Source organism: Vombatus ursinus, unplaced genomic scaffold (genome assembly GCF_900497805.2).
Source record: "Vombatus ursinus unplaced genomic scaffold, bare-nosed wombat genome assembly UNPS02004533.1, whole genome shotgun sequence".
Lineage (NCBI taxonomy): Eukaryota > Metazoa > Chordata > Mammalia > Diprotodontia > Vombatidae > Vombatus > Vombatus ursinus.
The window spans coordinates 769,343-783,326 of NW_020944311.1; the positions used below are offsets into that span (position 1 = coordinate 769,343).

General features: G+C 43.8%; 1 protein-coding gene across 1 annotated transcript in view; it reads right to left on the reverse strand.

Moving 5' to 3' along the window:
* KLHL13 (kelch like family member 13) overlaps nucleotides 1-13,984 on the reverse strand; it is a 129,657-nt gene that overhangs the window by 85,260 nt on the left and 30,413 nt on the right. The window contains exon 3 of the mRNA XM_027837283.1: nucleotides 6,490-6,564. Within this exon, the coding sequence (XP_027693084.1) occupies nucleotides 6,490-6,563 (74 nt within the window). The 5' untranslated portion in view covers nucleotide 6,564. The remainder of the gene's footprint in view (nucleotides 1-6,489; nucleotides 6,565-13,984) is intronic.

Consider the following 13,984-nt stretch of genomic DNA (forward strand, 5'->3'; position numbering starts at 1 on the left):
AGCTCGTACATATGGAGAAGACATCAGACAAGGAGAAAACTGCCCAAGAGTAGGTTACCATAAGGCCTATTATTGAAGAGGTACCGATGATCTCAAACTTTCCTTAATCTGATCAACAGTGCGCCTCAGTTGTCCAAAGTCTGGCATCTGGCAACAGGAGGTCCATGGAATGCTGCCAGGCCTCAGCAGCTGGGCGCGGGGGGGGGGGGGGGAGGCCCTGGCAAGAAAGTGGCCAAAAATAGCAAAAAGAAGCAACCAGAGGCAAGGAGTCCAAGCTCACTTACACCTAACACGCAGTGATTGACTGGCTCCCAGAAAGGAAGGGATGATGGGAAGATAGAGACACATAGGAGAAGGAAGTAAAAATAGAAACAGAAGAAAAAAGAAGAAAGGACAGAGAACAGTGGGAGGAGAGCGGCCAACAGCAAAGGCTGGCCTGGTGGGCCAAGGAGACCAGGAGGAGGGCTTGGGGTTCCAACCAAGGCCTCAGGAGCAATGACCAATACCGATACTGATAATGAAAACGGGGTCCAGAACCGCAGAAGCCAGGGCCCCAGAAGGCAGAAAGCCTCTGTGGTCTGCACAGGGTAGTCTCGTAGGAGCTCAGAGAGACTGAAGGGTCTAACCCTTTAAGCTAACTCAGCTCTGACTGGATTCTCTTTTGAGAAATTATGTAGTAGAATGCACTGGAGGTCAGTGGGCTCAGGTCGACAGATGGGGGAGGGGGTTGGGGAGCCACTCAAGGTGCTCCCAAGCACTCAGGATGCAGATCCCAAAAGAGACACACTTCATTAGGCAGCTGGTGACACCACAGTGGAGAGTGTGCTGGACCTGGAGTCAGGACAACCTCCTCAGTTCAAATCCAGCCTCAGACACTTTGTAGACAATCACTCTGAGCTAACCTAGGAGGCACTCCTGGGGTAGGTGCTGAATCAGTGAAGGGCCCAAGAAGGCAGGAAGATGACATAAACATCTTTGCCAAGGTGAGCTCTATAAGTATTAAGCACTCTCTAAGTGTTGTTAAGGGCTCTAGCACAGTTGGAGGCCTCTGGGCCTTCGGCCTATGGCTCTGAAATGATCTTCCTCTCTAGAAAAGATCATTTCTGTCTTAGTCGGGTGCTTGACACATAGGACATGCTTCATAAATGCTTATTAATTCCTTCTTGTCTTTTGTTTTTACATCATCAGGATGCCAAAGATAACCTTCCCCCATCCTACACATGGAGCCCTCCCTTCCCTGGCAACAAAGAAGAAAAAAAAGCAGTTCAGCAAAACTAACCAACACATCGCCTAAATATGACTGTGTATGCCGTGTTCTACAACCACAGACCCCCACATCTGGGAAGAAGGAAGGGAGGGACATTTTCACACCTTTTCTTTGGGGGTAATTAGACAGTGCTGAAATGGTCTTTGCCTCTTCATGTTCACACATGCCTCTCTGTAAGCAGTAGGTAGCATGTTATATTTCTGAAGAACTAAGATGCCGCAATTTTCTATTCATGAATAATGATCATTCTAGCTAGCATTATATAGAGTTTTAAGGTCTGCAAAGTACTGTACAAATATGATCTCATTTGATCCTCACAACAACCCTGGGAGGTAGGTGCTATTATTATCCCCATTTTACAGAGGGTAGGAAACTGAGGCAAACAGAGATAAAGGGATTTGCCCAGACTGGATCTCAGATCTTCCTGACTCCAGGCCTGGCTCTCTATCCACTGTGCCAAATGACAGTATGACAAAATGAAGTAGTAGACAGTAAGTCGTCCAGTCAGGAAGACCCTGCCTCTGCCATATCCTGGCTGTGTGACCCTGGGCCTAGCCCTTACCTTTCAGTGTCTCCTGGAGATTCCCAAGCACTCTAAGTGTCAGATCTGGTAGGACTCTATACTGGTGGAGGTAGTATCTTCACTGGGACCTCACTATTAAACAACCCCCCCCACCCCAAACCACACCTTGTAAAAAATGCTGAGTCAATTGATGGATGGCTTGGGATGACCTTGAACTCTGCCCCGGGGAGGGGGATGGGGGTGGGGAGGCAGCTACCCCACTAGGCTGCAATCTGCCCTAGCTGAAGCATTCCAGGGACCATGGCGAGGGATGAAGGCAAGCCTGCAGAACTTTGGGATGAAATAACAATGACACCCTACAAAGCCACCAGGCTCCGAGCCATGTGTCTGCATTCCCCTCTCCAGTTATCCAAACACAAGAGATCAGAGTTTACCTACCGCTGCTAGGTAAACAGCCCTAGATAAACTCATCTTTATAAGCATCTTCGAGCCTCAGATTTTCCCTTCTGATTCACTGTCCAGTTTGACCTAAGCAAAGATAAACAGGAGTCCACAAGCTTACAGAGTGGAAACAAATCTATTGACATTCATTTATAAAGCAGCCAGTGCCCCAAAGGATCACGGGAAGCAAGTGCTGACAAAACACCCCATCCAGTCACCTTCCTGAATGCCACTGAGAGGTAGATGGGCAACCCCCTAATATCTGCTGGCTTTCCTTCAGTCTCACATCCAGTCACTCATGTTGAGTGCTTGGCTCCTTCCCTTACATTACAATTCCACAGATAATTACAGATAATTCAGAGAGCCATAGATGCATCAGCACACCTTCAGGCACTACACAAACAAGGGCTAATCTTATTCCATAACTAGCACATCACCAAGTGGGATCCAGGTCATCTGGACAACCCAGCATGACAACGGCATTCCCCAGAGGCAGGGCATTGGGCCAAACTAGCATGTCTTCTTCTAATACTTGCCCTTCAGCATCAGAAACAATGGAACTCAATAACCCAATATTCCATAAAGTAGGAAATATAAATTACTTAGAAAAGAAGACCTTGTTTGATCAAAACTTCTGGGAAAAGTGGAAAGCAATCTGGCATAAATGAGGCTTAGCCCAACCTCTTATACCATATTCCACAATACATGGATGCATGCCCTTAATATTAAAGATCAGTCTATAAAAAACAAATAGAAGAGAAAGAGATCAATTCCTGCCATAGCTATCAAGAGGCAATATATTCTTAATCAAACGAGCACTAGAGGCACTTACAAAAGAGAAAATAGATAACTTGGATCACACAACACTGAGAAGCTTCTGCACAGACAAAAGTAATGCAGCAAGGAGAAGAAGGGAAGTGGCATAATGGGGGGAAAATCTTTGTATTAAAGTTCTCTGATAAGGGCTTGGTATTCAAAACTATCAACATTTAACATGTCTAGATATATATGACCACAATCCATTCCCCAATAGCTACATGGTCAAAAGATACAAGCAAACAATTCTCAAAAGCAGAATTGCAAAATCTTCACAACCACATGAAAGAAGGTCCAAATCACTAATAAGAGAAATGCAAATCAAAGCAACCCTGATCCTGCAAATTGGCAAAGGTGACAAAAGATGGGAATAGCCCAAGTTATGAAGGTTGCAAGAAGACAATCACACGAGTGCACAGCTGGTGAGGCAATGAGTTGGTACAACTATTTTGGAAAGCAATTTGGATTTATGCAAATAAAGTGACTAATGCACCCTTACCCTTTGACCTAGAGACACTAAGCTTATAACGCGAGAAGGTCACCAATAAGAAAAAAGTCCCCATTCACACAAAAACATGTATAGCAATACTTTTTGAGATAGCAAAGAATTAGAAACAAAGTAAATGTCCACTGATTAGAGAATGGCTAACCAAATAGTGGCACGTGAATATATATAATGAAATATTAGTATAATATTATTCTATTGCTTTCCTATCCCATACTTTGTTCAGCTATTTCCTAGTCGATGAGAATCATTTGCTTGCAGTTCTTTGCTACTAAAAAAAGTACTACTATAAATATTTTTTAATATATGGGAACTATCTTTGCTCTTCTTAGATTATACTCCAATAGTGGTATCACAGAGTTAAGGGATATGTATGTTTTAATGAATTCTTAGAATAATTCCAATCATCTTTCAGAACTGTTAGACAAATTCAGGGCTCCACCAGAAGTGTAATAGTATCTGTGCACATTCCCTCCAACATTTACCATTTTCATCCTTTTTCAACCTTCTCAATCTTATGAGAGTAAGCTGACGCCTCAGAGTTGTTTTAATTTGCATTTCTTTTTTTAGAGACTTGAAGCATTCTGTCATGATGTTGACAGCTTTGAGTGTTTCCAAACATTTCAGAAAACTTCCCACTTCCTGTCAAAGAAGAAACAATTTAAAAAGGTAGAGTAAGGCAGAAATGTGGCTTATATTGACTGTATTAGCCTTCTGAAAGAAAGAATGAGTGTATTCATACAATTTATAGCAGCTCTTTTTGTGGTGACTAAGAATTGGAAATCGAAGGGATGCCCATCAATTGAGGAATGGCTGAACAAGTTGTGGTATGGGATTGTAATGGAATATTATTGAGCTGTAAGAAATGACATGCAGGATGATTTCAGAAAAACCTGAAAAGACATGAACAGATGCAAAATGAATTGAGCAGAACCAGGACGACACTGTACAAAGTAACAGCAATACTGTATGATGAACAACTGTGAATGACTTAGCTATTCTCAGCAACACAATGATCCAAGACAATCCCAAAGGACTCATGATAAAAAATGCTATCCACTTTCAGAGAAAGACCTGATGGAGGCTGAATGCAGACAAAAGCACACTGTTTTTCACTTTCTTTTTTTGTTTTGTTTGAATTTTCTTCCACAAAATGACTAATATGGAAATGTTTTACATGATGACACATGGATAACCTATATCAGATTGTTTACTATCTCAGGGAGGAAGGAAGAGAGGGAGGGATAGAATCTGGAACTCAAAACTTTAAAAAAAAAGAACGCTAAAATTGTTTTATATATAATTGGGGAAAAAATGAAATATTAAAAATGAAAGAGAATGAGTGTGATAAATACAGACTTACATGAACTGATGCTGAATCAAATAAGTAAAGCCAAGAAAGCACTGTACACAATAACTCCCACAATGCAAATAGAAAAAAAATCCAAGTGAATGAGGCAAAATTACAAAGAACATCAATGATGCCAAAGAAGAGCTGGGAGAAAACTCCCCCCTACTCCAAGCCTACCCTTCTGCACAGCTGGGTGGTCCACAAGTGTGCCACATATTTTCAGACTTTTTTAATGAGCATTATGCTCAATTATGCTGATTTTCCCCCTTTATTTTTGTCTTTAAAATATTTGTTATATAAGACAGCTCTTGGAGAGGGAGAGAGATAATGGGGGAAATTACGGCAACGTAAAAACACAAAATATGTCAGTAAAAACATATTAAAAACTTGGCCTTCATGTTCACATAATACGTATCTCAGCATTTTCAAAGACTCCTAATAGTTATCTCCTATTAGACTAATATTCAAAATACATTAAGACACCTCCTACCCTCACACACACACACACACACACACACACACACATTTATATTTAAAAGAAAATTTCAATCCTTTAGGTCTGATTGTCTGAAAAAGCGCCTCCTGAAAACACATTGTGGGGGGCATTAGGCAATCACTGTGGCCCCGAAACACAGTATCTTCCAGTAACCCTGATGCTGACAAGCTGATGAGCCTTTCCAATTTTCACCAGGCTGCTCTGTGGGAACAAGCCCTGTAGCCAGTCATGGCACGAGGCCCCTCCCTAAAGACTTCCCAACCTGAGAAACAGTCAGAGCTTGAGTACTGCCCACAGTCTTTTGAGGAACTATGGTCTCTTCCACACCAGGGTGAGGCATCCAAAGGGATTTCCATGCCACTATACAGAAGGTTTTTTTTTTTTCCCTAGGGGGTTGTTTGTTTTTTAATTCACATATTAGGAACCGCCATGCTTTACAGAAAACTTTGCTGAAATGTCTGTTCTTGGCTAGGGGATGCCAAGCTCTAAGTGGCCTTGGATGGATCTGGAATCTCATCAGTGTGGCCATTCCCCCTATTCAATCAGGTTGCAGTCCTGTGATATGTTCTCATCTGATGCCCTTCTTGCCCAAGTCCCACCAGCAATCCTCCAGAAAGCCAACCCAATGTCTGGAGGCCTTCCCTTGGCCTTGTGCTCTTTCTTAGAGGACAGAGCAACGCTCAGGCTGGTCATGATATAACCGGCACAATGTGAAACAAAGCTCTCTGAAGCCTCTGGTCACCCACACGCTATGGCATGGGGGGGGAGGTAGGGAGGCTCTGGGAACCTGGAAGGAGTCAGCATTCATTAACATCCAATTCCTCTGAGAATAATACACTTGGCTTATCTTGATCGAGATTTTTAAGCACAACCTCTCCCTCCATGTTAGTTCAACTTCTAACACAATTATTTACTTGTATCCTTTATCCAATCATATCAGTATCCTTTATCCAATCATATCAGCAAATGTTCATAGGGCTCCTCGTAAATACAAGGAGGCTGGAGGAGCAGAAAGATTGTGCCTGGCACATACTGAGCCCTTAATAAATCCTTTATCTCATTTCTAAAAGAACTGCATTCAGAAACATACCGCTCATTGATTGCAGCTAGCATCTCGCCTCTATGGATTGAATGGTCCATCTCCTCACTCCTGGCAAAGTCCATGCTGTAAAAGAAAGAAAAAACTGAACATCAAAATTAACACAATTTAAAAGGTCACATTGTTACCCTTACAATCTTATTTACATGACACATAGCTAAAAAGCAAAGTTCTTCTCTTTTTTTAAATTTATTTTTAGTTTTCAACATTCATTTTTATAAGATTTTGAGTTCTAAATTTTCCCCCTTCCTCCCCTCCCCCCTCAAGACAGTATGAAATCTGATATGGGCTCTACATGTACAATCATTATTAAACATATTTCCACATTAGTCGTGTTGTGAAAGAAGAATCAGAACAAAAGGGGAAAATCGTGAGAAAGAAAAAAACAAAAAACAACAAAAGAAAGAGAAAATAATATGCTTCGATCTACATTCAGACTCCATAGCTCTTTCTCTGGATGTGGAGAGCATTTTCTATCAGGAGTCTTTTGGAATTGTCTTAGATCCTTGCATTGCTGAGAAGAGCTAAGTCTATCAGAGTTGGCCATTGCACAATATTGCTGTTACTGTGTACAATGTTCTCCTAATTCTGCTCACTTCACTCAGCATGAGTTCATTCAGGTAAGTCTTTCCAGGTTTTTCTGAAGTCTGCCTGTTCATCATTTCTTATAGCACAATAGTATTCCATGACATTCATATACCACAACTTGTTCAGCCACTCCCCAGTGGATAGGCATCCCCTCAATTTCCAATTCTTAAACAAAGTTATTCTCATGGAACCTGTCATATTACGAAAATAATTTTTTTCTCTTAAACAAATTAATCAAAATACAAGAAAAAAGAAAAAACCCTACAACTCAGGTTCCCAGGCCAAACTGGCATCGTGACTGACCGTCCCCTGACCTCCACAGCCCATCTCCAATTTCTACCCTCTCCTCACTTCTACCCCTTCAAATCCCTAGCTTCTTTCAAAGCGTGGCTCATATGCCACGTTCTCGGAAGACACGTTCCTGCCTCCTTTAGTTAGTAGTGTTTTCTCCTTTCTCCTCAAACTACCATTCATGTGCTTATCTGTTTGTGGACTCAATCACTAGAGAGATCCCAAGTACCTCAAAGGCAGCCAATATTTTAGTTTTGTCTTTGCACAGCACGGGGCCTTACGAGTAATTGGTACTTTTAATAAACGTCTGTTGGAATTAAAGTGACTAAAATGACCATATCCTTTGGCCCACAGATCCTACTGCTAGGCTTATGCCCCAAATAGGTCAATGACCAAAGGAAAAGACCCACATTCCCTAAAATATTTCTGTCAGTACTTTTTAGTGGCAACAAAGAACTGGAAACAAAGTAGATACCTAGTGGTCAAGGAATGGGTGAAGAGGTTGTGGTGCATGAATGTAATGGAGTAATTTTTGTGCCATAAGAAATGATCTATGTGATGAACACAGAAAAGCCCTAGAAGACCTCTATCAACTGATGCAAGTGGTCCCCAAGCTGAAGCTGCTGAAATGGCTTCTGAGGAAAATGATTCCCAATGTCCATGCCATTTCATTCTAAAGTTAATTTTTCAGGTTCTTCTTAAGCATCTATATTGTAGCAAACACTGGTTGAGCCAGAAACAATTGTCTATGCTTTTAGACCATATTCTCAGAGTGCCCTCCCACACTTGCTTGGACCACCCAGGAAAACCTATCTTCTAAAATTATCAGAGTTACAATGCTCCCCAATACCAACTTCAGCCACAGGATCCAAGTTGGACAGGAGCTCAGAAGTCGCCTAGTCCAACCCAGATATGACCGAGAGTTCCCTCCTCTACAGTCCTCCCTCAACAAGGGGCCACCTAATCTTTGCCTGAGATGACCAGCCCCTTCAGGAGATAGCCCAGTGAATGTTTGTTGTATGGCTCCAATTGTGGAAAAGTTCTAATTTCAGCCTCACCCCAGCCTGCCCAGTTGAGGCCCTGGCACCAAGGCACCACTCATGCACAGACTGTGATTAAATTAAGAGAAAGCCAGAAATGGAAAGGCCCTCACAATCCAGCCAGTTTTCCCTTTATTCCACAAAAAGGAAACATGAGCTCCTCAAAGAGGAAGACACCTGACCAAGGTCACGCAGCAGCACATGGGAGGTAGAGACTGGAGGCCCTGAAGCCTTCACACCACCAAACCAGAGCTTCCCCTACTCCACCAACACTGGAGCCAGTGTCAGTCCTCCCCCACCCTACCATGTCCCCAGATAAAAGTTGGCAAAATGATCTGAAGAAAAAACCTTGAGCAGGACAACATGGAGAAAAATGACCAATCAGTATGCTGCTGGAACTCAAATAAATTGGAGAGAGTCATCTGGAAATGAAAGTCACCAGGAAATTACAAAATATGTGAAGTTTACAAAATCAGAACTTTAGTCTTCATGAAACAGTTTGTTTTATTCAAGTTCCTTTTTGTTTTCACTTCATAAAGTGTCCATAAACTCAACTGCCCAGTGCACAGGATCTCTAGGCTCCTGCCTGGCAAGGAGCTCCAACTTCCTGCCCTCTCAGCAAGGAGATAATGGCTCAGCCACTTCTGCCAGGAAGGAGCTTTTCCCCCCAGGGATGTGTCAGAAACTGGGAATGTTGTAAGGACAGTTCGTTTTAAAAGAAGCAACCAGAAGAGCCAAGGCATAGCCCAGTAGCCACAGGTGCCTGGGTCAGCCAAATACTGATTCTCTGTGGCCACTGCCTCTATGGAGGTTTCCCCAAGGCCTCCAAAGCCTACCAGGAAAGAGATCAATCTTGGTCGCTAACAGTTAAGGCTTAATTCCACACTATCAAATGGTCTTGCTTCCTGGGGCTAAAGACACAGAAGGCATCTGTCCTCTGTGTTCCAAGGTTCAAACTCCTTTCTGAGTGGGGCTATATCATGGTAATCATCTTAAGAAAATGGAGGAGAGGCCAAACAAAGGAAATTTCCAAGCTGTCTGAAAAGCAAAATGCAATGAATGGCATCTTAGAAAATGCTAAAGTGCTCTTGACCAATCCAGGGGCAGCACACCAGCCACACACACAAACAGGCCCAGCCCACACCAAGGGCCCAGCTCTCCAGGGCTCTCCTACGGGAGCATTTCATTATCTAAGTACAAAGGAGTTCAAGCTCTGAAGGACCCTGTTTGCAAATCAATTCACAACTAAGGGCCAGATCTCTCCAGAGCTAAAGAGGGCAACAGGGACAAGGCTAGAACACAAAAGGGGCTTGATTCACTAGGTAAATTCAATAGGGTACTTGAAAGGAAAAGGCCAATGTTCAATTTAAAACTGTACCCCTTCCCTCCTCCCAAAAAAATTATGCCAAGGACAGCATGGTGACCTCCAATGGAAAAAAATCCTTTTCTAGTGGGGTGGAAGGGCACGCAAGCTACTTTCACCCCCGGAGGAAACAAGTATAGACATTTGGAAACAGAAAGATAAGGGACAGAAAGCACTTTGAACTTCAAAGTGTTTCCGAAATAAAGGTTAACTCTTTGTATCCTTCCTTGGCATGTTGGATCCACATTGGACTAATTAGAAAACACAGGCCTAGCCTAGAACAGAAATTTAAAATAAAGCTCTACAGAGCGGTATCTTTTTATTTCCATCAATCACCAAGATATGTCAACAGCTTACATTTATGGATATTACACAGACATATATGCACATCTATGCATACAGGTTGGTAAACACACACACAATGTGGCACATTCAGGTGTGTAAAGTGCTCCACACACATCCTATCTTGGGCCCAAAAATATTTTGAATTGAAAAGGGATCAGAAACTGGACATGTGATTCAATTTTGTTGTTGCCGTTGTTCAGTTGCGTTCTATTCTTTGATACCCCCATCCTCCATTATCTCCCAAAGTCTGCCCAGGCTCACGCTCGTTGCTTCCTCGACGCTCTCTATCCCTCTCATCCTCTGCCGTCCCCTTTTCCTTTTGCCTTCAATCTTTCCCAACATCAGGGCCTTTTCCAGTGAGTCCTGTCTTCTCATTATGTGGCCAAAGGATTTAAGCTTCAGCTTCGGCGTTTGACCTCCCAGCAAACTGCCTGAATCAATTTAAGTATTGACTGATTTGATCTCCTTGCTGTCCAACAGACTCAAAAGTCTTCTCCGGCACCACCATTCCAAAGTGTCAATTCTGTGGCTCTCAGCTTTCCTTAGCACAGAAAATTCCAAGAAAATTCCACAACTTCCTCTCTCAATGAAGGTTGGCACCTTCTAGTCTCAGAGAGGTACCCAGAGCCCCATTTGCCCAGGGCCTGCTGTAGGCCTAAAATGCCCTCCCCTATATTCCTCAGCCTCCTAGGATGCCCCTTCTCCTTCAATATGCAGCTCAAGGACCACCTTGTGAGAGAAGCCTTTCCTGATTTTCCCAACATCGAACACCCACCTACTTGCCTACTCTCCCAAATAACTTCACATTCAATTATCTTGTCCTGTATATACCTGTGTTGATTTATTTACTCTTCTGAACAGGCATTTCACTCATCAATCAGCTAACCGAAGTGCTACTTACTGTATTTTTGACCAGAAGTGACTGGTGACTTTGACAGTAGTCAGTTTGGACTCAGCTCTTCATGCCCGGGTCAATGGATAGAACAAAAGTCCAAAGCAATGTCAAATGAGAAGAGAATACCAAGGTGAGAGGACACTGGCGATTACAGCAGCGCCAAACCAACCAGCTAAAGGAGCCTAGGCCCTCCCCAACACGAGAAAGCAACAAAGAGTCTGACTCGCACCATTTCTTGGGGCAGTGAAACCGATGAAAAACAGTTGCCATATCAGGGAGGCTTAAAAACCTCAGAAATCATCTGAGCTGGCAAACAGCATGCCTGGGCCAAAGGCAGGACAACCACAGCCAAGGGCAGCAGGGAAACGTGACTGTCTCTCTCTGTCTGCTGATGGATGGCTGGTGAGCCTAAAAAAAAAGGCATGTCTACCAAGTCTTTTAAAAAAATAACAAAGGATAATGGAAGATTAAGAAATGGTATTATTACCACAAAAAAAAACCCAGCAAAAGCAGTTAAGGTCTATTACAGAGAGACAGAAAAAAAGACACAGAAGAGAGAGAGGCACAGAGAGACAGAGATAGAGAAAAAAAGAAAGCAAGAGACACAGAGACACAGAGAAAGAGAGACAGAGAGAGGCACATAGAGAGAAAAAGAGGGATAAAGAAAGGGTGAGAAAGAAAGACAGAAAGAGGAGAGACTGAAAGGCCCAGAGAAACAGAGGAAGAGAGACACAGAGAAAAAAGAAAGACAGAGAAAGAAAGAGACAGAGAGGCACACAGAGAGAAAAAGAGGGATAAAGAAAGGGGGGGGAAGAGAAAGAGGAGAGACTGAGGCACAGAAAGAGAGACACAGAGAAAAAAAGAGACACAGAGACAGAGAGAGAAAGAGAGAGACAGAGAGGCACAGCCAAAGAGGAAGAAAGAGAGGGGGGAGAGACAGAAAGAGGAGAGACTGAGAGGCACAGAGTCAGACAGAGAAAGAGAGACAGAGAGACAGAAAGACAGAGGCAGAGAGGGGGGCGCAGAGAGAGGAGGGGGGAGAAAGACAGAAAGAGGAAAGACAGAGAGGCACAGAGAGAAAGAGGGAGGGAAAAAGAGAGGAAGAGAAAGAGAGAGAGAAGAGAATGCAGATTCTTGCCAAGAAACCCAACTAGGCCAGAGTCTCCTCAAGACTCTCAGTGGGGGGAACTAGGAGGAGGCAAAGCAATGTGGAGCAGAACAGATGCCCCCACGCACACACAGTACGTGACCCCCACCCTCCACACCCACCGATCTGTTGTAACGGTGAGGGAGCGCAAGCAAAGGCCCTTGGGAATTCCTGAGGAGCTAGACTTGACCAAACTACAAGTAGAAGTCAATGCGGAAAAATACAATAGTAATGGCTTGGAGCAGCCAATTTTCCAGAACTCTCAAGAGGATGATCAGAAAACAATGGAAAGTTCAGAGATGTTTTTTACCTCCTCCCCCAAAGGAAAGCAGACCAAAGCAGCAACTACTGACCCATAGGCCTACTCTGTCACCCCTATGAAATCAGGAGGATGATCTTGGCCAACTGGGGAAGCTTCTCCTTGCTGGAGACAGAAGAGCAGAGGGAGCGTGGCCATGGGCCACTGGCTTCCCCTTCAATTCTTCATCTCCTGGCATTCTTGTGGGGAACAAAGGAGGTGATGTATGTAAAGCACTCTAGTGAGCACCACGGAGGCAGCAGCTTTGGTTATTACTGCCACCATCTTCCAACTGTCCGCGCCAGACCTCATCTTTCCAGGCATAGAACTAACTGAAAAGTGGAGAAAATAGGACATCCTGCTGCAGCCATTGTGTATAGGGGTCACAAAACAGCCTTTAGTCCTATGGGACAAAGGACAGCTTCAAGGCCCTCCTCCAATGGAGTGGCTCCTCCTTTGTGACATGTGACAAGAATGAAAGCATTTATTTATGCCAGATGTGACCATGGAGTTCATTTGGTTCAGTGATCCCCTCGGAGTCACCACCAATCAACGCAGACAAGAGGGAGATCACTGGGGTCATGGAAAAGCTGTCCTGCACAGAGGGAAAAGACAAAGAAGAATTCCTGACCGATTGTGCTCCCATTCCCAGAGGACCCTGTGTTGATTGCATCAAGCCCTGAACACCACCAGGACCAATCTGGAGCACAGCTCTTAACAATTTCTGCATTGTGGGCCCCTGGGCAAGCTGGTGAAGTCTATGGACACCAAACAACATTTTTTTAAATGCATAAAATAAAAAACATAGGATTACAAACCTATCATGCAGAAATACAGTCATTACACTCTTTTTTCAAACAAGTTCACAGATTGCAGCTTAAGAAGCCCTGCCCCAGAAGAATCAACTCAACCATTCACGTTGAATAAAAAATGCACCTCATATTTGTGCTTGGAGTGACAGGAAGGGAGATCCTGTGTCATGAAATTCCTTTAAATTTGAGGAGTTATGAAGCAAGATTAATTAGCTATGAGGAGCAAGAGAAGATCCAGACGGGCCATGTCTGGAAAACTCCATGGCGCCCTCAATGATCCCAAGCTGGTCAGGGCCATGAATACCTGCTATCTGATCAGCAATCTTCAGGCAGTTACATGAGCTCAGAAAGATCCAAACTGCATGTGATTCAAAGGCAATGGGAAAATGCATAGCAGGCATAAGGACAGCTTGGGCAGGATGAGGCCATAAAGGTCATTCCTCAAGGAATGGGTCAGCCAAAGTAAGCTACTAACATTCCCCATGTCCCCTCCTGGAAGCATGCCCTACGCTACCCTCCACCCTTGGGCCGCCCTCCCCCCCTTATTCTGCCTCTAAGCCTTAGGCTCTTCCTTTAAGGCTCAGCTCAGGTACAGGCTTCCCTAATCCTGGCCACTGCCCAGATAGGAAGGTTCTCTCCTTTTTCATGTTGCCTCGGATTTCTCTCTCTCTCTCTCTCTCTCTCTCTTCTCTCTCTCTCTCCCTCTC